General features: G+C 35.0%; 5 protein-coding genes across 9 annotated transcripts; 1 reads left to right on the top strand and 4 right to left on the bottom strand.

Moving 5' to 3' along the window:
- Nucleotides 1-1,867: 1,867 nt before the first annotated feature.
- On the bottom strand, nucleotides 1,868-4,391 carry LOC107609783 (putative serine/threonine-protein kinase WNK11). Of its 4 annotated transcripts, none has more exons than XM_016311810.3 (4): nucleotides 4,088-4,391; nucleotides 3,792-3,839; nucleotides 3,166-3,695; nucleotides 1,868-2,523 (listed from the first exon to the last, which is right to left on the bottom strand). In XM_016311810.3, exons 3-4 carry the CDS (start codon nucleotides 3,673-3,675, stop codon nucleotides 2,149-2,151), a joined length of 885 nt encoding a protein of 294 aa, XP_016167296.1. In that variant the 5' UTR covers nucleotides 3,676-3,695; nucleotides 3,792-3,839; nucleotides 4,088-4,391; the 3' UTR covers nucleotides 1,868-2,148. The 4 variants fall into 4 exon arrangements, with proteins under 4 accessions (XP_016167296.1, XP_016167294.1, XP_088350316.1 ...); XM_016311808.3 differs by having other exon boundaries at nucleotides 3,792-3,940; XM_088494190.1 differs by having other exon boundaries at nucleotides 3,166-3,940; nucleotides 4,088-4,390.
- A 962-nt stretch (nucleotides 4,392-5,353) lies between these two features.
- LOC107610010 (pentatricopeptide repeat-containing protein At4g19191, mitochondrial-like) lies at nucleotides 5,354-9,328 on the bottom strand. The gene is made up of 2 exons (XM_088494189.1): nucleotides 9,270-9,328; nucleotides 5,354-7,520 (listed from the first exon to the last, which is right to left on the bottom strand). Exon 2 carries the CDS (start codon nucleotides 7,399-7,401, stop codon nucleotides 5,440-5,442), a length of 1,962 nt encoding a protein of 653 aa, XP_088350315.1. The 5' UTR covers nucleotides 7,402-7,520; nucleotides 9,270-9,328; the 3' UTR covers nucleotides 5,354-5,439.
- Nucleotides 9,329-10,779: 1,451 nt separating this feature from the next.
- LOC107609406 (DGCR14-like protein) lies at nucleotides 10,780-12,595 on the bottom strand. The gene has a single exon (XM_016311363.3). The coding sequence runs from the start codon at nucleotides 12,398-12,400 to the stop codon at nucleotides 10,853-10,855; it is 1,548 nt and encodes a 515-aa protein (XP_016166849.1). The 5' UTR covers nucleotides 12,401-12,595; the 3' UTR covers nucleotides 10,780-10,852.
- A 1,195-nt stretch (nucleotides 12,596-13,790) lies between these two features.
- On the top strand, nucleotides 13,791-17,684 carry LOC107609293 (WRKY transcription factor 1). 2 transcript variants are annotated; one of them, XM_016311183.3, is made up of 5 exons: nucleotides 13,791-14,173; nucleotides 15,194-15,814; nucleotides 15,899-16,070; nucleotides 16,157-16,315; nucleotides 16,840-17,684. In XM_016311183.3, the coding sequence occupies exons 2-5, from the start codon at nucleotides 15,208-15,210 to the stop codon at nucleotides 17,387-17,389; spliced, it is 1,488 nt and encodes a 495-aa protein (XP_016166669.1). In that variant the 5' UTR covers nucleotides 13,791-14,173; nucleotides 15,194-15,207; the 3' UTR covers nucleotides 17,390-17,684. The 2 variants fall into 2 exon arrangements, with proteins under 2 accessions (XP_016166669.1, XP_016166668.1); XM_016311182.3 differs by having other exon boundaries at nucleotides 13,805-14,173; nucleotides 15,170-15,814.
- A 666-nt stretch (nucleotides 17,685-18,350) lies between these two features.
- PAT1 (GRAS family transcription factor) lies at nucleotides 18,351-21,468 on the bottom strand. Its single transcript, XM_016311099.3, has 2 exons — nucleotides 21,048-21,468; nucleotides 18,351-20,321 (listed from the first exon to the last, which is right to left on the bottom strand). Exon 2 carries the CDS (start codon nucleotides 20,155-20,157, stop codon nucleotides 18,532-18,534), a length of 1,626 nt encoding a protein of 541 aa, XP_016166585.1. The 5' UTR covers nucleotides 20,158-20,321; nucleotides 21,048-21,468; the 3' UTR covers nucleotides 18,351-18,531.
- Between the last annotated feature and the right edge of the window lie 4,472 nt (nucleotides 21,469-25,940).

Consider the following 25,940-nt stretch of genomic DNA (forward strand, 5'->3'; position numbering starts at 1 on the left):
TAATCTGAATTATAAAAAATATATATAATATATATTAATTGAAATCAACGATTAAAATAACTGGTGCACCGATACTCTCCGGTGCACTTGAAATGTTTCCTATATTATATAGCTTTCTATTCTTAGAATTCAAGCAACGACTAATAAAGGGGATAAACATATATACATATGCACATCTACAATTCTATATACACATATTAGAGCATAATATTAGGGTGTCCATTGTTGACTCTTTGCCTTAGATAAGTATTACCATTTAGCAAGTAACAAAGTATCAAGGAACAAGAATAAAAATATTACCATTATTTACTTTCTTTTCTTTTAAACCATGACCCACCGATTTTTCAAACAGATTTACATTAAAGTATTCAACAAAGTTCCCGTGGGATTAAAAGGTAAATGTTTAAATAATTAAACAATTTTAACTCAATTCCAATTATAATATATGTATAAACATAATTCGACCATTAATAGAAAGCCCACTACAAACATTTTCGACAATTAAGACCTTAATCTGCTCTCATCAACACGAAATTTCCAACTTACTTTGGCTCCACAACTGAGTTATTGCATCTCTAAACAAGATCTCAGAAGCAGAGATATTCTATTTCTGATCTCAAAAGGAGGCATCATTTTTTTTTTTTAAGTTAGGAGTAAGATTCGAATTCGTGACTTCTAAATAAGTATGAGGAGACTATATCATTTAAGTTATAGTTTGTTGGCAAAAGGAGGTATTATTTTGGCTATACAGTAGAAACTTGTTTAATATGTTGAACTACTTGAAAATAAGAATTTTCTCTCGCATATGAAAAACAAACTTACAACATACTAGAAAAAATTTATAATTACATATTTATTATATTTAATATTATGAATTTATTCTAACGATAATGAATGAATACAAAGTTACAAACCAAAGGCAAAAGAAATAAATTATGACTATCTTTGGCCTCCAAACATTTTGGAAAAAAAAAAAAAAACTACTTATTGAAAACTTTTGTTTTCATATAATTTTTTCTTGTTTATATTATAAGTTCAGTATTTTCTAATCTCATAAGATAAATTAAATGTTTTTCTAATCTAAGATTTTTCATTGTATACACTCTTGAAAACTCAGTTATATAAGTTGATGATGTTTATCACAACAAGCTGACAAGCTCTTTAAACAATTAGCAAAATTTCATAACATGAGTTACATGTAAAACTCATTTTGATATGTTCGTTTTTTTTTTTTTTTTGTCACGTTTTAATTTTCGGAATAATTTTTGCTGTGTTGATATTTTAAAATTATTTTTGTCAATACTTAAATGAGAACATTTTCTTTGTTTATTTCTCCCAAAATTTGTAAATATGTATGACGAATTTTTATGATTAATAACATGATAAAACAGCTTAAATTTACAGCATAACTTTTTAAATTTGCATTTCATAATTACAAACAAATCAAACATTTGTTTTGGTTCAGACCATATGAGAGCTCCTCTTTTTTGTTTGGATATACAATGAAATATAAACGCTTTTTTTGCTTGGATATACCATGAAATAAAAACACAATTAGACAAAAATTATATTTAGCCAATCATCAATCGATTAGAAACATACAAAGCAATATGTTTTAGCAAGAATGCAAACGCATGTCTATTTGTTCATTTATGTTTTAGGCAAAAGATCACTAATAATATATCTACAAAAATGCTATTTGTACACTAAAATTAACCTACTAATATATTTGTGTATAAATACATCTGCTATTTAATTCATTTTCAATGTGTAATTATATTTCAATATGTATTTTATACTAGTGACTAATTTTGGTAGCTGATTTTGATATACACCTAATATGTAATTACATATTAACACTTGTGTATAAATACAATGAAAAATGAATTATAAATAATAAAATGTAAGCATGGGATGCTTCTTGATTAGAAGGGTAAGGGATATCATGTTGAGTTTCATTTCAACATTATTGTCTCTACTCTCTAGTTCAGTCTCGTTCTACTATTGAAGTCACAAGTACATCAATGGTATAGTGAAACTGGATTGGAAAATGCATGTGCTATAACAATTAGTCTTAGGTGCAATTACACTTGGAAGCAAAGAGTTGAAGGAAAAGAGAAAAACAATAAAAAAAAGTTAATAGGTATATTATTCTTCATCATTGTTGAGTTCAGAAAAGAAAGGGTCCTTAAGGAGATCAGTGGCTGAAGGCCTTGCCCTTGGCTGTGCTATGCACTTTTCAATGAATGCCTTCATCTCTGGGTCTGTGACTTTGTTCAAGGATTGAGGCTTAATTCCCATTGTAACCTTTTTGTAAATCTTGGCTACACTGTCACATTCACAATAGGGTATCTCCATTGTAACCATCTCAAGTACACACAGCCCAAAAGAGTATATGTCCACCATCTCAGTGTAATCTTCCTCATACAGCTCCGGTGCCATATACTCTGGTGTCCCTAAAATTGAATGCGCTGCATGGCTCCGCCCCACTATCGCCGCCAATCCTAGATCACCAATTTTCACCTATAGAAAGCCACAAGAGCAAAATTGTTTTAGAATTTAGTTTGGCACAATAACCAGGCACATAAAACCAACTAAATATGAAAACAAATAATAATAATAATGACATTGTTATTTGTTATGTTTCAAAAGGTTGTAACAAGAATTTCTTTATAAAAATCATAGTGATTTTTAATGGTAAGGTCTACTTGTCGGAAATGGATCCTCTCAATTTTTTTCTCTCAAATTTTTTTGTAAAGTATAATCTCTCATCATTCAACATCTTCTCTTACATGTTTTCTCTTGGTCCCACTTAAAGAGTATATGGCAAGAGATCACACTTCACAAAAAAATTGAGAGAATCCATTTCCTACTTGTCTATTCAGAGATGATGACTAATCATGTCATATTATTTAGGAGCATAATTAAAGCATTCTAAAGTTACAACAATTATCTAATCATAATGAGCTAAAAAGTCTAAAACAAGCATTGCTAGCAGATTGTGATAAATCTAAGTTATTAATGCTCTATCTAGAAACAAAAGATGATTGGTAATGCTTTTATTTGGCCTCTCCTCTTCTCTTCATCAACTTCATCACAATAAATATGCCAATGTTAAAGTAGGGGGAGTTTACCACAATTCAAACTAGCAAGTGTGCTGTTTACCTGTCCAATGTTCCCATTGACAAAGATGTTGCTACAATTGAGATCTCTGTGTATAATGCAGGGATCATGAGTATGAAGATACTCCAGCCCTTCAAGGACTTGTTTCGACCACTTCTTCAACGCCTTAATGGAAACATGGCGGTGCTTCTTCCGGTATTCCCTCAAATTGCCAGAAGTGCAAACCTCAGTGATGAAATTGATGTTCTGGCGATCATTGTCTTTCCAAACACTATAACAAACAATGATATACTTGTTGCTCAAGTTTCTAAGCAACTCAACCTCAGAGTGAAGCCTGTTTATCAAAACAAGATCGTCACTGAAATTCCGCAGTCGAACTTGATTCCAAGCAACCTCAATGCCTTCTTCTTGATCAAAGGCCCTATAAACCTTCTTCACGGCGCCATAACCAAGCAGATCTTCGTAACGGCCGAACCGGCCAGTTGGATCAACTTCAACAAACGGTTCCCCTTCTCTATCATAGGTGTTTGAGTTCCCAGCACTAGCAGGCATTTTCAATAGCCAAAAGTTTGCTACACAATGCAATAAACAATAATTGTTAATGAAGTTAGTTTTTTTATAAAAAAAGAAAGAAAAAAGTGAAATTGCGAATGGAATAAAAAGAATACTCTTTTTGCCCTTTTATTTTCTCTGTTCTGGTCATGAAACCTAAGAATCTGTAGAAAATCAATTTAATACTGAGCTAACTATAGGAGAGAATCAATTCTGATCTCGAACGCAATCGAATGTAGCTGAGTCAATATAAGCAATTATAATTCTGAAGCAATAACAAGAGAAGTATTCAATCAAAATGAAGGAAATGTCGAAGGAAAATCAAAATGAAGTATTCAATCATGCACGAAAGTATGTGAATCATTTCAATTGGAATTCGAATGAAAGGTGCAAAAACAAGAGCATTAATTACCAGCTAGGGAAAGGAGAATGGTTGCTAAATTAAGAGTTTTTTTGAAACTTCAAGTTGAGAATCGAAAACCCTGCCTTACAAAGCTGAGAGATAAGTAAGAAGGAAAGATGAGAGCATAGCATGCAAAATCAGCAAATGAATCGAGACGATGACTGCGCTTCTTATAGTGCTCCCAAATCTCGGGGCAGCTCACTAAACGACGTCGTTTCACAGACGCGCTAATTAGTTACTTTAGTTTTCTTTTTTTGTTTTCTGTTTTTTTCTTTCTTTTTTTGTGTGTTTCGTTTCGTAGATTCATTTATTTACCGCTGATTTGTTGGTAGAGAAGTGGAGAGTTGAGAGGTAAAGGGAGAGTGAGTTGCGTGACGTGGCAGATTTTTCATGTGTCACAATCCCTTTTTCGTGTTGTTTCCTCTGTTTGATAATTGATGCGGGATCGAAATGTATGAATCAAATTATGTAATGAGAAGCAGTGTATCTGATTCTGAACTTCACGAGAAGAATGGGGGATGATGCATTATTAAATATAAATATTATTACACTCATCATATAACACAAAAAGTTTTCAGGTAACACCCGTGCTCTAATGCCTAATTTTGACCCTGAATCTTCCACCTTTGCATCCATCAATTGCTCATATATTCAGGAAACTTCCAAATAATACCATTTAGTAGTAGTAAAAAAGGAGGATGCATGTTGCTAAAAAAGTGGTTCATGACTATTTTTGGGTGAATAGAGGAGCTCTATTCAGAAACTATGGTGCTTGAGTGGTGATGTTTGTGGTCCGATTATTACCAATTTTGGAGTAAAAATACATCTGATAAGAGTTAAATTAATCTTTTCACCAGCTTTTTCAATGATGCACTAGTGTTCTTGCGCCGCTTTTTAATTTCAATATGGAGGCAAAGGTTGGGTTGGACGCGGTTATGGAGAAGAGAGGTGCTTGACCTGTGTGTGGTGTCAGAACACCACAAATCGAACCATGCGAGTTCTTCATAGCTTGTCGGACGGTCCAAGTTGTAGCTAAGAATACGAATTCATACAAAAATTCATATATATATATATATACAAAACGCACCGTCCGATTTGCATGCTGTGAAATTCAAATTTCAGCCCCTGCCAAATCGGACCCTCCGATTTGTTAAGCAATTTTTGCCAACATAGAACTCGCAGGATCCGAGTTCCAACTCCTGCCACTCACATAAAGCTGTCCCACAATTTGGTCTAGCACATTCTATTTCCATATCCAGGCACATCACATTCATGGTTCCATAACACCCATTCACCATTTTCATGTGGGATTTTAGCTATATAATTATATATTACTGTATACACGCATTTTAAGCCAGAAACTACCTACTTATTTTAAGACATGAATTTGTTAGTTGGGCTTGTCTAGAATGAGAAGTCAAGCCATCTAGCATGTCATATATATACAAGGTTTCAGGGTGATGTCTATCTTCAACTGTAAAGATATGAGTTTTGCCACTCACTTGGATAATGCTTTGTCCAGGACATTTTCTCACTTGAAGATATTTCATCTTTCTTCTTATAGCTGCAACTCCATCCCACATCCCAGCTGATGCATATATGTTAGCCAACTCCACGTAAGGAACTGCCACATTGGGCTCCAATTGAAATAGCCGCTCTGAGACGTATTTGCCCATCTCCATCTTAGCATGTAGTTTGCATGCAGACAGCAATGCACTCCATATGCCAGCATCAGGTTCAACCGGCATACATTCAATAATTCCTAAAGCTTCTCTCAGTTGTCCTTTACGACCAAGGAGATCAACCATACATGAATAATGGTCTATACCGGGTCTTATACCATACTTTTGTGTCATCATGTTGAAGCACTCCAATCCTCTTTCAAGTAAACCTCCATGAGCACAAGCTTGGAGAACAGCAAGAAATGTTATGTGGTTTGGTTTCATTCCCATCTGCACCATCACAAGAAACAGGTCCAAAGCATCCTTAACATCTCCATTCAAAGCACAAGCAGTAATCAGGGTTGTCCAGGTGACGATAGTTTTGTTAGCCATAGAATAGAAAAGCTCCTTAGCATTGTTTAGACTTCCACACTTTGCATACATGTCAATTAGTGCATTACAAACTACAATATTTTCTTTCAACCCTTTGTTAATAGAGTAATTATCAATCCATTTTCCAAGTTCAAGAGATCCTGTTTGACCACAACCTGAAATCAAAGCAAGCACAGTAACTAAATCTGGATTTTCACCTGTTGCTTCCATTGTATTAAACAAGGTTAACGCCTCATCCATATATCCTTTCTCCGCATACCCACTAATCATTACAGTCCATGAAACACAAGTTCTGATAGACATGCCATCAAACAATAATCTTGCAGAATGAACATCCCCACACTTGGAATACATAGAAATAAGAGTATTCACCACACACAAATCAGCATCACAACCTAACTGAATCCCATGAGAATGAATTAGCAGACCTTGAAATAGTGCTTTGGGTTGCACACATGCTGAAAGCAAATTGAGGATTGTACTAATATCAGGCAAAAGCCCACAATCAAGCATCCCTGTATAACAGTCAACAGCCTTGTCATACTTTTCAAAATTCGCATATGCTGCAATCATAGAATTCCATGAGATAACAGACCTAACATCACTGCCAATTTCATCAAATACTATCTCTGCTGAGCACAAGTCACCACATTTAGCATACACAGCAATCAAAGTGTTAGCCACAGAAACATCGATATGAACTCCAATTCGAATCGCAAAACAATGCACTGCATTCACAAAATTTGGGTTTTTCAATTCCAAAACAGACTGAATCAAGAGCAAGACAGTGACCGAATCAGGATGCATCCCACTATACCTCATCTCACGCAGTAGACAGAAAAACCTGTCAACAAAACTCCTGTGAGAAAAACCTGCAAGCATTGCATTCCAAGAAGCAATATCCCTAGTGGGCATTCCAACAAACACATGGTGTGCATCTTCCAAATGACCACATTTCATGTACATATCAACCATTGCGGTTTGCACAAAAACATTGGACTGAAAGCAGGATTTGGCAATATGTGCATGGATCATTTGGGAGTTCCAGAGACAGGAAATTCTGGCACAGGCTTTTGCAACAAAAGGAAAGGTAGAACCGTTGGGTGTAACCCCAGTTTGCTTCATTTGGCGGAAAAGAAGTAGGGCTTTTTGTGCATGGCCTCCATTCACAGCTTCTCTTATATTGGAGTTCCAGAAGGAAAGAATTGAGAAATTCGAGAAACGATTCATAAATGGTGTAACAGTAACAGCAACAGGATAGGTGATCATTTCTCATCTTTGAAGTTGAACTTGTTCTTTTGAAGCAATGAGTAGAAACAAGAAAACGGAACTGAACTGAACTGAAGTCAATTGGGTCTTGTTGCAAGCAGAACCAGCTGCGCTCATTGCTGCTAACATAGAGAGTAGGGATTAATTCAGTAAAGAAGGCAGAAAAAATTTAATAAAAAAAGAATCCGAAAATTCTACAGGTGCAAGAACTTGGCTAGGGTCCCAAGCGAGTAATTTCAAAGTCTGAGCATCTAAAAAAATTCAACATCATTACAGCAGCAACAATCAACAATGAACAAAACCACTTCATATTCATAATCAGCAAAATCAATTCATAAACCAATTCAACATTCAACAAAATCACTGCATATTCATAGTCAGCAAACCCAATTCATAAACCAATTCAACAATAAAATTAACAACAAAAATATTTCAACATTTCAAGTTCAATCTCTGTCATATTCTAATCAGATTCATTAATCAAACAACAATAAAAATAACAGAAATCACATCTATGAATCAACTATTAAAAATTAGAGTGAAGTGACAATTAGATCCTCGAAGATATTGACTTTGGACTAATTTATCCCAAAAGAAAAAAAAGTACCAATTAAGTCCTCAAAGATAGCAAACGGTGGACATCTATGTCCTTCTGTTAATAAATAATGCGAAACGAAATTGAATTGTCTATATATTTCGTTAGAGAAAGTATAGGGAGCCAATGACCTAAGCGTACAATGTGTACAATGAAGGTTTACAGTGGTGCATGTCTTGTTACTATTACATGAGTAGAAAAACTATGTAGTTTTGGACTTATCTTTTGAGTTTTCATTTATCAACTGTTCTCTATTTATCACAAATTCTATCAAAATAAGTGAAGTTTCACTCCAAAAGTTATCTACATGACTATCTTTCATAGATAGACATGCCAGAGTAATTAACAGTATATATAAGCATCACCGTTAGATTTTAGTTGATGAATTGATAGAAGGACATCATGTGTCCACCGTTTGCTATCCTTGAGGATCAAATTGGTACTTTTTTTTTAAGGACTAATTTGTCCGAAGTCAAAATTTTCAGGGACCTAATAGTTACTTTACTCTAAAAATTAATATAGAATATTAGAATAACCGAAAAAAAAAAACTACATGTGGGATTTTAGCTATATATTACTGTATATACGCATCTTAAGCCAGAAACTGCCTACTTATTTTAAGCACACACACAAACATGAACTTTCAATAGGAACAAAAAACTACAGTAACACAGAAGGCATAAAAAATGCAGCAAATGAACAACACCCAACTTAATTGGAAATGCACAAATCAAAGAGATCAAAATTTTTAACCCTCAAAAAATCCTTAAAATTTGAATGCTTTTGTAGGATTTAGAGAGATAAGAATGAGTAAGTAGGATCTATTGAGTCATAATGTTTAAAAGAGAGACTTTGGTTCTCAAAAATCTCCTAAATAAGTTGTCAAGATAATTTCAATGCTTTCAATGGCATCCTCCAAAGCCTCCAATCTTTTAAGCCAATTTACTAGTGGTGTCAATATGCTTGACCCTATAGGGCCTTGGCCCTACTTTATAGGGCCAGCCCACGGGCCACCAAATCCTTTTTTTTTACTCTTTCAATAAACCTATTAAAAGTTATTGGCTTCTTCTATCCCTTTATCATTTTTTATATATAGAAATAACGAAATTGAAAAATAAATATCAAACTCTATACAAACTAGAAAATACCTTCATCACTATTTTGCTCTTCAATAATGTCTCTAGTAGAAAATCAAAACACCAACCAAATTTAAATTATGAACTAAAAGTGCAAACTCACCACTCAAAATAAAGTTTACACAAAAATAAATCACCTAAAATCATGAATGTAGAGGGGGATGCATCGACTCCGTTGACACTTCTTCTTCATGAATTTCACCAATGTCATCATCTAAAATCAATCAATTAAAAAACAATCTAAAATCAATCAGTTAAAAAACAATCTTCCAAATCAAATGAATGCTAGAAAATGAATTGGATAAGAATATTATGAGAAAGAACATGAACTTCCATCAGAAAATACTTTTACAGGCACTATTAAGATTGCACCTAAAACACAAAAAAGGAGCTTATCTAATCCAACTTCAAATTCAATCCCAGAAAAAAAGATTTTAATCTCTTAGAGCATGTCATGTTATTTGATTACAAAAAGTGTGGGAAAAAATAAATAATAACAATAATAATAATAACAATAAACAGTGTTATGTCCATGCATTAAGTTTGTCTTCAAAATTATTAAATGTGAGAAGAGATAAGAGTGTATGAACAGGAAAGAAAAGGTAGTTTCCACTCTACAACCACAACTGCCAGGTTCAGGGGTTCCTTGGAGTAGCATTAAAGACACTGTTTTCAGTTTCAGATCTTCTATTGCACACATTACATACATTACAGCACCAAAAGAAAAAACCCCAAAAAAGAAATGGAACAACAAAATGGTAAAAGACAAGAAGCTTTGTGACAGGTTCACTTCCACAGTCTCCTTTCAACATCTCCACTTTAAGACTAATAAACCTTCGGAACAACTTCTTTGGTGGTCAACTTCCTGAAGAGATGTGTGATCAAGCTCATTCCTTACAACATATTTCTATATTAAATAACAATGTTGGTGGCACCATTCCAAAGTCTATTGGCAACTGCACATCATTAGTAAACTTATATCTCGGAGCAAACTTTTTCACAGGTTTCCATTTAATTTCCATTCCTAGTTTTGGATTTCATTAGAATTTATCTATCTTTGCTATAACGTATACTCAGTTAATTGAAATTAAGCAATATTAAACATAATGTTAGTTAATTTATATTACAGGGGAAAATACTGAAGCTTGCAATTACAATTGAAGAAACAAGTTCACAGTTCAACCATTTTGAAAAATCCCATTTTGAAATCACAGAAGGAGAGAAGAAACAAGCAAAGTAGAAAGTAGAAACTCTAAGAGAGGGACAGAAAAAGAAGAAATTCACCTCTGATTAATATATATTTTTTTATAATTCAAATTAACGATTAAAATAACTGAAACTCAGCTGTTCTCAGTACACTTGAAACTTTTCTTATAAAGTTTTTTTGGGGGGCCTTAATTAGGGCCAGTAGGGCTTATAAAATCTGTTTTTGTAATTTTAGGGTTTTAGCTATATATTACTGTATAAACGCATCTTAACCCAGAAACTACCTACTTATTTTAAGCACACACACAAACATGAACTTTCAATACGAGCAAAAACTACAGTAACACAGAAGGCATAAGGCAGACATAGTACTTCACAGTTATCACAACAGATAGACATTAGATAACCAGTATCAATTAATCAGGAAGAAGACACAAAATCTTTATAATGCAAAATCTGTCATTCTCATATTGCTCTTTATCTTCAAATTTTAACAAACTATGTTACAACATTATTACCAAGGAGGATTAGAACCCTCTCTAACAGATGGAGACCTAGAAACAGTACTCCCATCCCTACCAAACCTTGACACACTTCTACTAACACTTCTAGGAGTAGCCAAGGCAGGACTGGAACCACGATAACTTGCGCGAAGCGATTCATCAACTGAGGTTGAGGACTTTGCAATTGCATTCCTTACAAACTTCTGAGCGGCGGGAGAAAGCGTCCGCATGCTTGGACTAGCACTTCCACCTCTAACAGGCGAAGCCAATGGCGGTTTTTGAAACATCTTCGACCTCTCCCTAATCTTCCTTGCAGCCTCCCTAGAAAGGGAATGCGCTTTTGCATCTCTAGCAGGCGCTGAAGGAATCTTATAATGTGGTCCATCTGCACTACCACCAATATCAATTGGAGTTTCCTCTGGGTCCAACCTCAACGGTGTCCCTTCTATCTCTCCCCAAGTGATAAACGGGGATTCATCAACACCCGGCGCAGGAGAAGGAGTCTTAACAAAGCTATAGCCATTCTCAGCCTTCTTTGCAGATTCCATATAGAACGGGTTAGGAGTCTTCCTCAAATCTTCAAGATCATACTTCTTTAACTTGTCCCCTTCCCTAAGAGACATTGGGGCAGGAGTAGCACCGGCAACAGGTGTATACAACACCTCAACAGTTCCATCATCTCTTGGCCTAGAATCCAATGTTTTACCATGGAACCTAGTATTTGCACGACTTATCTCCTTTGTCATGCCCTTAATTCTAACAGCTCTTTCCTCTTCAGTCAATGGAACCTCACCCTTATCAGCAGGATGATACATCAACAGATTCTTTGCCGTATAGTTCCATCCCTCCAATGTACTAGGAGGCTGATAAGATGTTCCATACCCGTCAGTTATCCTCTCTCTCTTAGCATCCTCGATACCTTCCACATCGTCTTTGTTCTCACCTTCCGTCAAATACCCAACCCTCTCTTTCCTCTTCCTATTCACCTTCTCCAGAATCTTCGAGAAGCTGTGATTATCCTCACTCGTATACCTCCACAAAAACTGATCAAGCCCCAAAGAAGTATCAACCCCACCACCACCACCACCATCGCTCTTATTATTCTCTTCATCACCAATATCAAAACGTTGGGTCTTGGGTGTTTTACCATCGAATTCATCAAAAGGTGTGAAATTTCTCATGAAAGTGGAGCCAGGGGTGACAGTGGATCTAAATTCAGAACCGGTTACCTTAGGAACGTCGGAGCCACCACGGCGGCGCTCGATGATCTTGAGCTGGGCGTCACGGATTTGGACTGGATCACCGGTCTTGATGGCTTCGAGCCAATCGAGGCGATCTCGGAGCTTGGAGATGTCGGGAAAGTAGTCGCGTTCGATGATCTTCTCGAGGGCTTCAACGTACGTATCTTCATCGAGTACTGTGGGGTTCTTGGGAGGGAGTCTGGGTGCGATTGCTGCAGAAGATGACGAAGTTGAAGTGTTAGGGTTAGGGTTTTGCAGAGAGGGAGAAGGGGATGGGGAAGAGAGGTGGAGGGGCGAGTGGCCTGGTGATTGAAGCATGTTTTCTTAATTGCGTGAAGAGATGAAGAAGAGGGAACAATGGAAATTGAAATTGATGAAAGGAAAGGTGAAATTAAAATCCTCAATCCAGATCAGGAGCTAGGAAAATTGATTTGTAGGAGTTTTCCAGGAACTAGAAGAAAAACACAACGCGGATTTTCAGATTTTGAACACGTTATAATAGATTTATATGTATCTAAAAAAAATTATTTCATATATAATTTTAAAGCTTTTTTTTTTGGTCAGGGATCCAGGCCAAAAAGGCCCAGACCCAAAAACAGAAGCCCAGCCCAACAAAAAATCAACCCTGCACATAACAATTAGGGAAGAATTGGAGAAGCTTTTTGGCAAGAAAGAGGCCCAGACTAATCAACATGGAAATATGGCAATCAATAAGCACTTAGAGATGGAGACACGAATCGTTAAGCATGGCTCAGGTCAGTTGTGGAGCTACAGGGAAAAACAAAAAATGAAGAGAGTCATTACTGCAGCTGGTAGAACCATGATTCAACTCATGGAGAATGGGGAGGAATATTACGTCGAACTAGCTTAGGAGAAGCAAGACATGGATGAGGAGCTTGCTGCTGTGTCAGAGCAGAGGAATGACAATCAATGTGTGTTGGAGCTGGCTTTTGATATGGGGTTAGATCTGAACTCAAAGAAAAAGGGACATATGTAGACAAGGCGGAGGATGACAAACAGCTAAGAATGGAGAAACCAGGTAAGAAGCTTAAAGATGAAGCTGGAACAGTTATGGTTGAAGAGGCGGGCCTTATCATGCCCTACCAGCAGCCATGATTGTTGTTAGCTGGAACTGTCGGGGATGGCGGCCCCTTCGACAGTATCTGAACTAAGAAATATTTGTAAATCCCTCAAGCCGTCCGTTTTGTTCTTTATGGAAACTAAAGTTAGCAATCTTACTTATGTTAGGATTAGGAGAAAGTTAGGTTTGACAATATGTTTTGTGTGAAATTTCGGGAGTTGTCCAGGAGCTGTGTCTTTTTTGGAAAAGTAATATACATATTAATGTTTATGTTTGGTGTGAAAACTTTATTAAATCTCAGATCAGCACTGCTAATGATAGAGATTGGGAAGTATTACAAACACTGTGCCATCCTCTCCTTATGACATTACCATAATCAACATGGTCTGCCCAAAAAGCCTCAAATTTAAAGCATTTAGTCATAGATTTGTTTTGTTTTAGAGCCCAAATGTCGGGAAGGCCAGAGGCCGAATAATAAAAGAAAAAATGGATGCAAGTCTAAGCCCAAAAAGGTCCAAGCCCAAAAGAGTCCAAGCCCAGTAGAAAGTAAAAAAAAAAAGCAACAACACAACTGAGTTAACACTGTTCCGACTAAAAAAATAAGAGAGAGTACTAAAACTGGTGAAAGGACAAGTCCTGACAGGGAAAGGAGGGAGAGAGGCATATTCTGCTATTCTCTCTCTCACTCGTGTGTGTCTGAGAAGCCAGGCTTGTGAGAGAGAAATAGAGAATAGAGAATAGAGAGAAAAAAGAGTGGACTTTTGGTTTCTTTTCTTCCCCATTTGCTTTGTTTTTTGCGGTCAAATTAAATAAGAGAACCATTCTTAGTTGCTTGGATACTTGGATTGGACTCTCTCTCTCTCTCTCTCTCTCACTCTCATTTTTGCGCATTCAATTCAACCAACCAACCAACCAAACCAACCCATTCATCTCAGCTCCTCTTTCCTTCTTTCTTTCTTTCTTTCAGCTCCCGTCACCACTCTCCACACACTCTGCTCTCTCCTCTCCGGGTAATGTCTCCCTCCCTCTCTTAATCTTCCTTTCAATTTCACTATTTCTTTCCTTATTCAGAACAGGATTAATTAATTACTACGCATCTAATCTAATCTAAATTACTAAAGTCTTCACTTTGCTGCCTTTTACCAAACCAGATGGAATCTTTCTTCCTTAGTTGATTCCCACCTTACAATGTTAAATTTTACTGAAATCATTCAAAATTCATACATCAAACTTGGACCTTCATCTATTGAAATCTGGAATTCAGACTTCATAACTCCTTTTAACGCTTACAATATGTAGCAGCAGCAGCTAGCAGCTCTGCTATTTGACCTAGTTTAGAGTGATAATGATTTCAGATGTTTATAGTGAGTTTCTGTTTACTGTTTAGTGTAACACACATATAATAATCATAAGAATAATATAAATAGTAAATGATAAATAATAATCGCCGTCTCTTCTAATCTTGTCCTTAAGGACTATCTCCTCTCCTGTTTAATGTCAATTATCGTTGATTCATCAAAAAGGGACAAAATTTCAGCTCTACCCCACTCACCCCTTTGTTTTTCAACATATCTGATACACTTGATGGGGGAAAAAGCTATCTCATTTCCCCACCATCACAGGACTATTATTATTTCTATTTAATAGTGAATCTCAATCACACAGCCAATAATTTGGTCACTCCAATAATTTTAACTCATAACATAACATTTAGCTTTTTTTGCCAAAAAGCAAAAAACACATTACAATTTAACTTGACACAGGATTCTGGGAGCATTATTATCAATGATTTTGCAGCTAGCGTGTGGTGGCGAGTGACCAAGTTTCAATAGTTTATGAAAAACAAGTTATTTATCAACCCCACTAGCATATTGTGATATATGTATCTAGAATTTTTCCTCCTTTTCCATATGATAGCTGGTTTAATAGTATTTCTTATTTCTGATACCAGTGCACCCAAATTTATGCACTTGACAATAGGCTATTGAATATTTATTTGCTAATAGATTTCAATACATTCATGGAAGCAGTGACAGTTGTTCCCATGGTTTCCTCAGAAGAAACTGCAGATCACAATGTTCCTTATGCTATACCACTGCAGAGAGCAAGTCCTCATAGTGATATTACAGAATCACAAGGGATTCATGGAGCTGAAACCTCTTCGTCCAAGCAAAAGGAAGAAACAAGTATTCCTTCTGCTGTGGCTCAAAACAAAGTGAAGGATTCTGATGTTACTGCTTCTGCATTGCAATCAGATCGACAACGAAGCACACACATTGCAGCATCAGTTGAAAAACTTGTGCAGAGCCCTGATACACCTTTCCGTGAAAAACGTCATCCATCACAATCTGGTCATGACAGTCCCTCAATAATACGTGAAAGGGTATCAAAAGATGGGTATAACTGGCGAAAATATGGCCAGAAAAATGTTAAAGGGAATGAATTTATAAGGAGCTATTACAAGTGTACGCATCCGAACTGCCAGGCAAAGAAACAGCTAGAGCAGTCAAACGATGGCCAGATCACAGATTCCATTTGCATTGGTCAGCATAATCATCCTAGGCCTCAATCCAACATCACAAAGCCTGTTGGTCCTGTTCTTCCTGTTCTTGAAGAAGGACTAGACAAGCCCCGTGTTGCCAATGTAGAAGGTGAGACTTCGATTTATTTAGTGTTTTAGTCATTAATGTCCTTCCACAAAAAGGTTATTTATAAATATATTTATGGCGTCACAGTTGAAGACAAATCATTGAATGAGCATGCAAGTGTACCTCAACAGATGAAGTTTTCACACTCGCTTCAGATTACAAATGTTCCTGCAGCTGATCTGATGAAAGCTGCACATTCACAACTGACCACAGCAAATGACGAGGTTCACAACAATGACTATCCTGACTCAAAACGGCAGTACGTTATTTGACCATTGTGAAAAATGCTTGGCTTGTAATATGTGTGATAGCTAACCTTTTATTTTATCTGCCGATTTGTAATAGGAGGATAGACGATAGTAATATTGAAGTCAGTGTAGCTGACAAGTCAACTTGTGCGTCTCGTGTTGTCGTTCAAACTTCAAGTGAGGTTGATTTTGTAAATGATGGGTACCGTTGGCGCAAATATGGTCAGAAACTAGTTAAAGGAAATGCAAATCCCAGGTACAAGTTAGCTTTCATGTCTATGATGTAACTGTACATCCATTTTTACCTGTGTTGTTATAGGCATTTTGAAGTTTAGTTGAATATGGTAAATGCGTTTATAGCTATGGGCCAGCCTGAAAGGTGAAAGCTCATCACAATAAATTGATTGCAGTTGCTGTCTATTTCCTTTCTTGAAAGCAACAGAATCCGGTTATGGTAGTTCGTTTAATAGCTTTTCAAATTGTGTTCTACCTGCACTTTATGCTAGAACATGTTCAATTACAATTTTTTGCCAATAATCCTATTGTTCTGAATTGCTATGTTTGTGGATTCATGGCCAAGTTAATCTAGCTGCTTCGTCTTCTCCTTTGAGTATGTTCATAATGGTTAGACTTTTCATCTTTACTACCTGTTGGCCACAAATGTTTTTAACGCTTGTTTGATTTCTGTCTCTTCGATTCTGTTTGAACTTCGGAAGTATGCATGCATTCATCCAGTAGGTTTTAATTTAATGTGTTCTCCATTTTTCTCCACTTCACCAGAAGTTATTATCGATGCTCTAGTCCCGGATGCCCTGTCAAAAAGCATGTGGAAAGGGCCTCTCATGATTCAAAAGTTGTAATAACTACCTATGAGGGACAACATGATCATGAAATCCCGCCTGGAAGGACTGTCACTCATAATGCAGCTACAAATGCTCAAACAACAACCATTAATGGCAAGCCAGGAACCAATTCTGTATCAAATCCTGTTTCTACAGATACAAGAGGAAGCAGATCAAATGAGAAAGTAAATGGCAACTCAATTACTAAATCAGAGGCTGGTAAGAGTCCTGAAAGTAAATTAAATGGGCAACAACAACAAAAAAATGAAAATGCAGTTGCCAAACAGGATTATGTTGGTGCTAACATCACATGCCAATCAAATTCTGAAGATCCATGTCGATCAAAATCAAACGAACAGCCGAAAGATGACGTAGAAACTAAATCAGAAGGAAAGAACGGATCCCCTAATGTGGTTGTTGTTCATGATACTCCTGGTCAAGAAGGTCAACTCAAGAAGCAATCAGCATCTGATGCAGAAGCTGTCTAGAGCTAAATTTGCAGTGTTATTTTTGCAGCTAGTGACTGAAGCGAGTAGGCAATGACATAGGTTACACACAAATATTTATGGGAATATGTTTCCTATTTCTACTCTAACTTCTCCTTTCATATTTGGGTATTTGCAGACTGACTAAATATGCAAATAATGATTCTTACCGGATTAGATATCAATTATCATCACTTGTATACTATTTTGTTAGTAAAATAAGGAAACTGTACATTTTCATATACATGTATAAAACGTTCTATGCTTGTAATATACTCCTCAGAAGTAATTCTTGTTTTGTGCTTTCTTATTGCCCTTTCTTTCTTAATGTAAGTAGTGGTTTGTACAATGACTTGCAGAATTGTGGCCTTTGGATAAAACAATGATTCTGTGCTGCTTCTCTTATGTATTGTTCAAGTACATGATAAACCACATTGTTCATATTAATAGAGGAAAATAAATAATCATTGGAAGTGGTATAGAATTGTTTATAAAAAATTTATCATGCGCACACTAAAAATCAGTTATCAAATTAATCACTACATATTTTAGTATATTCACATATTTTGTTTGATATATTTTTAATGTGTATTTATACTCCAATATATATTTTATACAGCGACTAATTTAATAACTGGTTTTTGGTTTTTGGTTTAATTGGAACAACATTCATGCTAGCTTTTTTTAACAGTGTCATATATGCATCTTCCGAATTCTGTCACTAGTATTCTTTTGTCAAAGTCAACCGAAACAAGTCAAGTTCCAGCTAGTCAACTTGTTCCATCACTAGAAGTAACATCAGTACAACCCCTTAAGTACGCACACCAATTGTAATTCTATCTTATGAACAACAGGAACATAAAAAGTTAATCAGATTTCAAGTAAATCATTGTTGTGATGGGAGATAAGGAGAATAGAAAAGATTATGAAAAGGAAGATCAATATTGCTGATAAGAAAATGCTATAGCAACATTTCTTGTTAAAATTCTTGAACAAAGAAAGTGCAGATTCAGATTGGATTCAAGTATACCCTTTTCCCATTTAGCTTCTACAACCTAATGGAACTAGAATAAGAACAGAATAAGAACAAGAACAAGAACAAGGAGGTTCTGCTTTGTCCTCCCCCAACACACAATTCCCAGTTCTCATTTCCATGCACAAGAGGCAACCAAATCTCTATTCATCCAACCAAGATACAATGCTCCATCTCTCTCTTCAAGCCTATATCTATCACTGTAGTTATCAAGCAGTTTCTTGATGGTACCATTCACCAATGAACTCAAAGGGTAAGGACTGAAACCAGCCATTGCAAACCTTGACCTCCATTTCCCAAGCACTTCATGTCTTTCCACTCTCTCAACCCCTTCACATGCTATGATGTTAACCAAATCCCTTGCCAAGCAATGCTGCTCCACATTGATCCTCTCTTTATGTTCCCTCGGAAGAGTCACGTCTATCGACTCGAACATGGCTGTGTAGTAGTCCATAGTTTCGAGGAAACGTGGAAAGAATGCAGCTGTGTTGGTGTTGGATTCCTGCTCCACCAATGTCACCACTTTCGGGGATAGGCTCTTGACCAGCCTCAAGAGCCTATCCCTATGATTCAGGGTGCTGACACTTTCATCTGGCATGTGATGTAGCATGAATGCAAAATTCACAGCTAATGCCTCGCCCGGTCGAACACCAAGATTATGCAGCTGAACATCACAACCAGATATAGCTGCAGCATGAAATTCAAATGGCACTTTAAAATGCTCTGCAAGCTTGGACAACCTCTTTCCCACAATGTGCAGCCCACCACCGCGCGCATAAGCCGATGTTGAATCATCAATACCTGTAATTCGGATGTGTGGTGGTCCTCCAGGCCTAGCTGCAAAAGCTTGAATCAAAGTGATCCACTGGCTCCCTTGAGAAATTTGAAAATCAATTATGTGAACTCTGTCTTCATCCTTCATAGCTTCTGCGATTGCTCCATTCGCAGACATGTATCCGAATTTGAAGTAGGGGCAAACCTCATAGAGTATGTGCATATAGGAGAGGAGCTCAGCACTTTCTGGTTCCTTGCATCTCAAGGCTCTGTAGATTGAACTCCCGGAGGAAGACAGCCGTGCAACTAGGCCTTCCAACATGTATGCTCCCAACCTTTGAATCGGTTCGCCAGATACAGACACCATCTGCCTCAGTTCATCCATCAACCTTTGTGCCATTAGCAGATCATTCTCTGCAATTGCTTTCGCACACACGACGAGTACATGCTTTAAGTTCTTGCAAGAAATTGCCACCATTGTTTGTCTCCAGCTGTCCATCTCGGATGACATGAAATCAGTTGCATCCTTGAATGAACTGTCATAACTATCAAGATTATCACAATCAGGACCAAACATCACACTCTCCAACTCTCTCAGCTTGTGCTTGAAGGTACTTAAATCGTCAGTTATGCACGAACCACTCATAGGAGATCCATAGTTATTGTCAGGTGGATATGACTGAGATTGAGAATCTTGAAGAGAAACCGGGCTACCATTTGGTGAGAAACTAACAGTTGAAGGAGAATTGTAAACATTAAAACTGCCGGTTGCAGATGATGACTCCAATGTGCAGTAAATTTCAGAAGAACTTTGATTAGAGAATCTGCTTCCAATACCATGGCCTCCATCATTGTAATACTGATGATGATTCAGAGCTTGATATTGCGGCATGCAGTATGCCTCAACCTGCTGCATTGGTTGATAGTACATACTTGAACTTCTATGATGCTCTGATGCCTGCATTCCAGAATTGATAACAGACTAGCTTCAGTTTGCCACTTCTAGAAGGTTATACTTCGAGAGTAATCGAATTTCCTTTCGCAGAATCAATTGTATTTAGTCCTGGAATTGATTAAGGATAAGTCTTCCAAGAGGAGGTAAACCACATAATTTACATAACCTGTTGTCTGCATTGAACAAGCAGAACAATTCACAGCATCAGTGCTATCTTTCGAATTTCATTCAACATCAATGCATAGAAAGAGACAGAAAATCCACAGCTGAAATTGAAATATTCATCCTTTTGGAAAAGATTAGTCAATTTTGTTCTTCAACTACCGTGTATTACCAGCAACTTGACTCTCTTACCAAGTCAATCACTTGTCTTTTCCTAAGTTTTTTCCTTCTCTTTCTTAATAACAGATAAAGAATTAAATGGAATCAATCTGTGAAAGTTTCAAAGAAACTGCAAAAATTAAACCAATTGTGCAAATGATTGGTTTTCCTTGGCCAGAAAAAGAAAATAAAAAAGATATAGGAAATATTAAGTTATTTCCAGAATTAAGCAAAGATAAGAGACAAATAGAAAGGAAATGGGAATAACAAAGGTAATCATATAAACCTCTCCTATAACAGTACTCAAATGCAATATCATTGAAAAATTTGACCAGTAAATAATAGATTCAATACAAAATGCATGTTAAAACTCAAATCCAAACACCTCATTGCATGAACTGGTGAAGAAAAAAGCTAAATACAAGAACACAGACACTTACATTTCAGTAAATGCCAAAAATTTAGAACTTAGAAAATCCACAAGCAAGAATAATGAACTTAACATACTCTAAATGAGGGAAACAAACTGTTTTAATTGTTGAACATTAAACCAGTTTGTTTGTTTGTTTGTTTCTTACCTTGCTTTGAAGAAATTCCAAGGTTGGAAAACCAGAGTGGAGTAGAATCTCAAAGCATAGGCTCAAGAGAGAGAAAGAAGACTATTTCCTATTACAATGAAGAAAAAAAGGCTTAGGAATTTAGCAGTGGCAATATAAAAATAATGTATGGGAAATTGCCCATCCATTTTTATAGAAACTACATATCAACCATTTGCTCCATAGATATCATGCTCATCTGGCAAATTTGTTTCACTGTTATGACCAAAATACCCCTTCTTAATAATGGTGTAACTTTGGTCAAATACATACATTAATGCAGCTTTACATTTCTGTGACTCATGTGTCACAATCATGAGCAGATTCATGTCAATTTCCCTTAATTATTTTTCAGTCCTATTTTTCTTATCTATTGTTACAGCCCTTATGGTTATGGACCCTTCTAGTTATTTAATTTCTCCATGTATAAGACAAACATACTGTTAGAGTTGCAAGTGTGAGGAGTGTTGAAGTTAGTCCCACATCAAAGAAAATAAAAAAGAGTGAGGAGTTTATAAGATGAGAAATTCATTAACATGACACCGTAAGATTTTGAGTTGGATGTACAAACCTTAGTTAAGGAGTATTTTGTAGTAACACAAGTGCTAAAAGGATTGCTTTAATCATGATGCCAATTTTAGTGACTAAAGATGTCATAATCTTATATGCAAGATTATGTGTTTTAATAATTAAATGTATATTGTTTTGTGTAAAAACATGTGTGATGTAAGTGTGTAACTCTAGTTTTATTTAAGTCTTAATCTTCATTTGAAAGCTGACTAGGAAATTGCTTTGTCATTTGACCCCTAACCATTGATAAATTTAAAATTTGAGTGTATATAATAACAATTATATGTATGCACCACACTTTATCTACCTCTAAATTGGCCTTTTGTGATTAAAGAAAAAGAATGTATCTAACATGAATAAGTTTTGCCAAATTTTACTAATACTAGAAGGTCAGAAACATGCAATCTATGAATGAATTAAAATACCTTAACCGTGTTTAGTAATAATTTTTAAATTAGGGTAAAGTATATTTTTTGTCCCTAAAATTTGACAAAAGTTTTAAAAATATTCCCAAGTTTTATTTTATTTCAATTTTGTCCCAAAAGTTTTTGATTTGTATCAAATATATCTCTGACAGCTAATTTTTCAAAAAATTTAAGACCGATTCAACAACAATTTCATAAAAACAACCCCTCAACACAAGTAAATCAAGCATAATTTTCATGTATTATTGTTAGATTGGTCCTAAATTTTTTGAAAATTTAGCTGTCGAAAATATATTTGATGCAAATCGAAAATTTTTGAGACAAAATTGAAATAAAATAAAATTTATGAGTATTTTTAAAATTTTTGCCAAATTTTAGGAACAAAAAATATACTTTATTCTTTAAATTATTATTATTCGACCACTCTCTTATATCTCGTTTATTGTATAATATACATGTATCTTATTTTTACTGCAAATAACATAAGTCTAATTAAAATTTTTACACATATTTACATCTAAGATATGGCTTAAAAAAAATTGACTTATCTTATTTATATTGTAAACAAAATAAATAATACGATACGAATTGATAAATACTATCTAAATTACATATTTAAATAAATAAAACATTTAATTTATTTATTTGGGAAAAAAAATCCTGTACAAAAGGTTGTGATTGAATTTATGAAAAGGTGGGGTGTTGTAATCTGAGATAATGACCCACACGCTTGAATTGGGTTCAGTTGAGTTGAGTTAGATCTTAGAAGAGAGAGAACCTTATATATATATATACTATGACGTAGGAACTAGGAAGTAGTGTCTTACACTTCAGCTAACATCAACATGCACTTGAACATTTTTTTATTCTAAATTATATTGTAATTCTAGTTAATAATCTTTATGATAAACTTGCATATTTATTTTATTATGTTATATTGTTCGTTATCTGGGGTTTTCGGGTATCTGATAGGTCGGGTGACGGTGAAGGGATGAGATGGCGAGACCCTGAAGTAACTCGGAGCGGACCTTTGGTTCAGGGTCGAAGGTCGACGGGAGCGGTGGTAGAACGAACGAGGGGGAATGGCCACCTGCAAGGATACTCCGACGATCAAGTCAGTGTCCATACGAGAGGATAGTCAAATTGGATAAGATTATGTGTACCTTAGAGGGAGTGTTGACCTCTCCCCTTATATACTGTGATGGGCGGACCCAAAAATGATCTAACCTACTGGTCAGAATGCTTATGAGTTGTCCCTGTCTATGTGGGAAGAGTTGGTCGTCCTGAACTCCGGATCGAAACTTCGGATGTGACCCCGAAAAAACCGACCCGACCAGGTTACTGGGTGTAGTGTGTTGGATTGCACAAGTGGCGAAGCCGGATGTCGACTGGGTCGGATATTGAAAATCGACCCGTTAAATTTTCCTGATGGAGAATAGTTTAAGCCTGGATCAAAAGTGGTACCCCAACCCAGCGGCTAATTGGACTGGACTTGCTCCGTAACATATATCATACACTATTTTGCTTTTGGCACTTATTCTCTTTTCATAATCCATTGAACTTATCTCAAAAATATCATGTATATGTTAGCACATCTTCTCTAATATAATTACGTGCAAAATGTCTTATCCTAATCCACTCAAGTAATTATGATGTAGTCCATGGAAAGTTACTAACTAACATTATTGGAGAGTGCACATTCCTAGCTACATGAAATCTTTCTTAATAATTTCGTCTTTTACTTATCACAAAAAGATTGGTAGATAACACATGAAGGTAGGTAAAGTGTTATTAGTAATAAACAATCCGTGATAATTATGTTTCAACCATTTTCTTAATAATTGTTTTTACGTTAATGCCAAACATAGTAGATTTGCCATAATACAATTTTGATTAATCATTTAATCCTATAAAATTTTAGAAACAGCTAACTCTATATAATAGATTTTTTTATATATATATACATAATATATACATTCTAGAATAGGAATAAAAAAATATTAACTTTTTGAAAGAAAGAATAAACAAACGCATTGTTTTTCTGAATAACTGACTTTGAATCCACGTTTTTACACTATTATTATAATCTCACACTTAAAATAAACTGACCGTTTTTAAAGAAAACAAATATAAATTAAACTAAAATATAAAAGACAAATTAAAGCAAAGATCAACTCATGACTATGGTTTTTTATTATTGCTACTTGGCCTTACTACCACTATTATTATTATTATTATTTATTTAGGTCCACCATATATCACAACTTTATACGCGTGCTCTTATGAGATTGCTATATTATCATGTTCTTATTGAATCAAATTTTGAAAGATATCCATTGCACAAAAGCCTAATATATTATTTCTCTATTAAAAAAAAAAACTTAAAATTAAAGATTAAAAAACATTGAAGGGTTTGCTATGTTATAATTTAAACTATTACACGTCCATTATTGAAAATCATTTCCCTCCTATTGATGTGATTTAGCAAGTAATTTTACCCCTTAAATATGCTTTGTGGAATCAAATATAACAAAGAACCATAAACTAAAGGGGAAAAAGGGGGGAATCTTGTTAATACTTTGTCCTCTTAAAACTCCCAAGTGAGTGTACATAATGGCCCACACTTCTTATCTTCAATATACCCTTTAGGCCTTTATTTTATTCGCCAGTTGCTCCAATTTGGAGTCGTGTTTAGGGGTGTTCGTGGTGCGGTTTGGATCGATTTTGAGTCAAAAATTCATTTGATTCAAAAATTAATTTTATTTGCGGTGTAGTTTGGATTGGATGATTTAAAAAAAAAATCGATTCAATTTCAAGCAGTTTGGATTGAATTGGATTTATAATTTTGTAAATTAAAAAAATTAAATACATATAACAAGTCTTAATATCAAATTTTAAATAATCAATAATGACATAACAAGTCTTAACAATATTTTAAAAAGTCAACGATAAATAACAATAGAAATAAAATTATAGACTAGTTAAAATAAATAAATAAATAAATAACATTTTGAACATAAAATATTTATTAAATAATAATAATACATGAATAATAGAAAAATGTATAACAAATTGAACATGTTATAAGTATAATTGTAAATATAATAATAAAATAATAATATTATAGCAATTTGTACGGTTTGGATTGGATTGGATTCGATCGGTTATGAAGTAGATTCGAAATCTGATCCAATCTAGCGGTTTGCAAAAAATAGAATCCAATCAAATCCGAATTAGTGCGGTATTAATCGGTTTTCGGTTTGGATTGAATTGGATGAGCGGTTTAATTTGAATTAGGTTTAGATTTGAACACCCCTAATTATGTTTATTCCGGAAGTAAATTTTCTAATTTTTTTTAATCAATTTAGTAAAGTATAATTTTTTATTATTCAATATATTTTTACATATATATATATTTTGGTCCTACTTAAATAATATAAAGTGAGATATCACATTTTATTAAACAATTAAAAAAATTAAAAAAATCTATTTCCATGTTTATTCTTCTATGCGCCACAGATTGTGTTCAAGATTGGCAAATATTAAATATTTTGGATTTTGTACTTAATTTACCTTCTAGCTCAACAAGTGAAGAAGGTAAGGTTGGGATATATACTTGGTAAGAGTTAGGCTCCAATTTTTTAAGGATTTGAGTTTGCTATTAATATAAAAATATAGTTTTGATCACTACTAAAATCTTTTAAATTGTCGATGGATTTTAGCGACAGTTTTTTTTCATATGTAATTAGTGACGAATTTAGTCAAAATAGCAATGACAATTTGTAAATGCTTTTATAAATGTTTAATAAAAGATTAATTTGGAGATATATTCTTATTTTGATAATTGATATTCAATTTTTTTTAAATTTTTTTACATTTT

The sequence above is a fragment of the Arachis ipaensis genome, chromosome B7, assembly GCF_059453495.1.
Source record: "Arachis ipaensis isolate K30076 ecotype BB chromosome B7, ASM5945349v1, whole genome shotgun sequence".
Taxonomy (NCBI): Eukaryota; Viridiplantae; Streptophyta; class Magnoliopsida; order Fabales; family Fabaceae; genus Arachis; species Arachis ipaensis.

Excerpts from the sequence above, each read along its gene's own strand:
- LOC107609783 (XM_016311810.3), bottom strand. The coding sequence starts at position 3,675 with ATGCCTGCTAGTGCTGGGAACTCAAACACCTATGATAGAGAAGGGGAA. Across the intron at positions 2,524-3,165 it reads TCAATGGGAACATTGGACAG|GTGAAAATTGGTGATCTAGG; the intron begins GTAAACAGCACA and ends GGCTTTCTATAG.
- LOC107610010 (XM_088494189.1), bottom strand. The coding sequence starts at position 7,401 with ATGATCACCTATCCTGTTGCTGTTACTGTTACACCATTTATGAATCGT.
- LOC107609406 (XM_016311363.3), bottom strand. The coding sequence starts at position 12,400 with ATGCTTCAATCACCAGGCCACTCGCCCCTCCACCTCTCTTCCCCATCC.
- LOC107609293 (XM_016311182.3), top strand. The coding sequence starts at position 15,184 with ATGGAAGCAGTGACAGTTGTTCCCATGGTTTCCTCAGAAGAAACTGCA. Across the intron at positions 16,071-16,156 it reads TATCCTGACTCAAAACGGCA|GAGGATAGACGATAGTAATA; the intron begins GTACGTTATTTG and ends GATTTGTAATAG. Across the intron at positions 16,316-16,839 it reads AAAGGAAATGCAAATCCCAG|AAGTTATTATCGATGCTCTA; the intron begins GTACAAGTTAGC and ends CCACTTCACCAG.
- PAT1 (XM_016311099.3), bottom strand. The coding sequence starts at position 20,157 with ATGCAGGCATCAGAGCATCATAGAAGTTCAAGTATGTACTATCAACCA.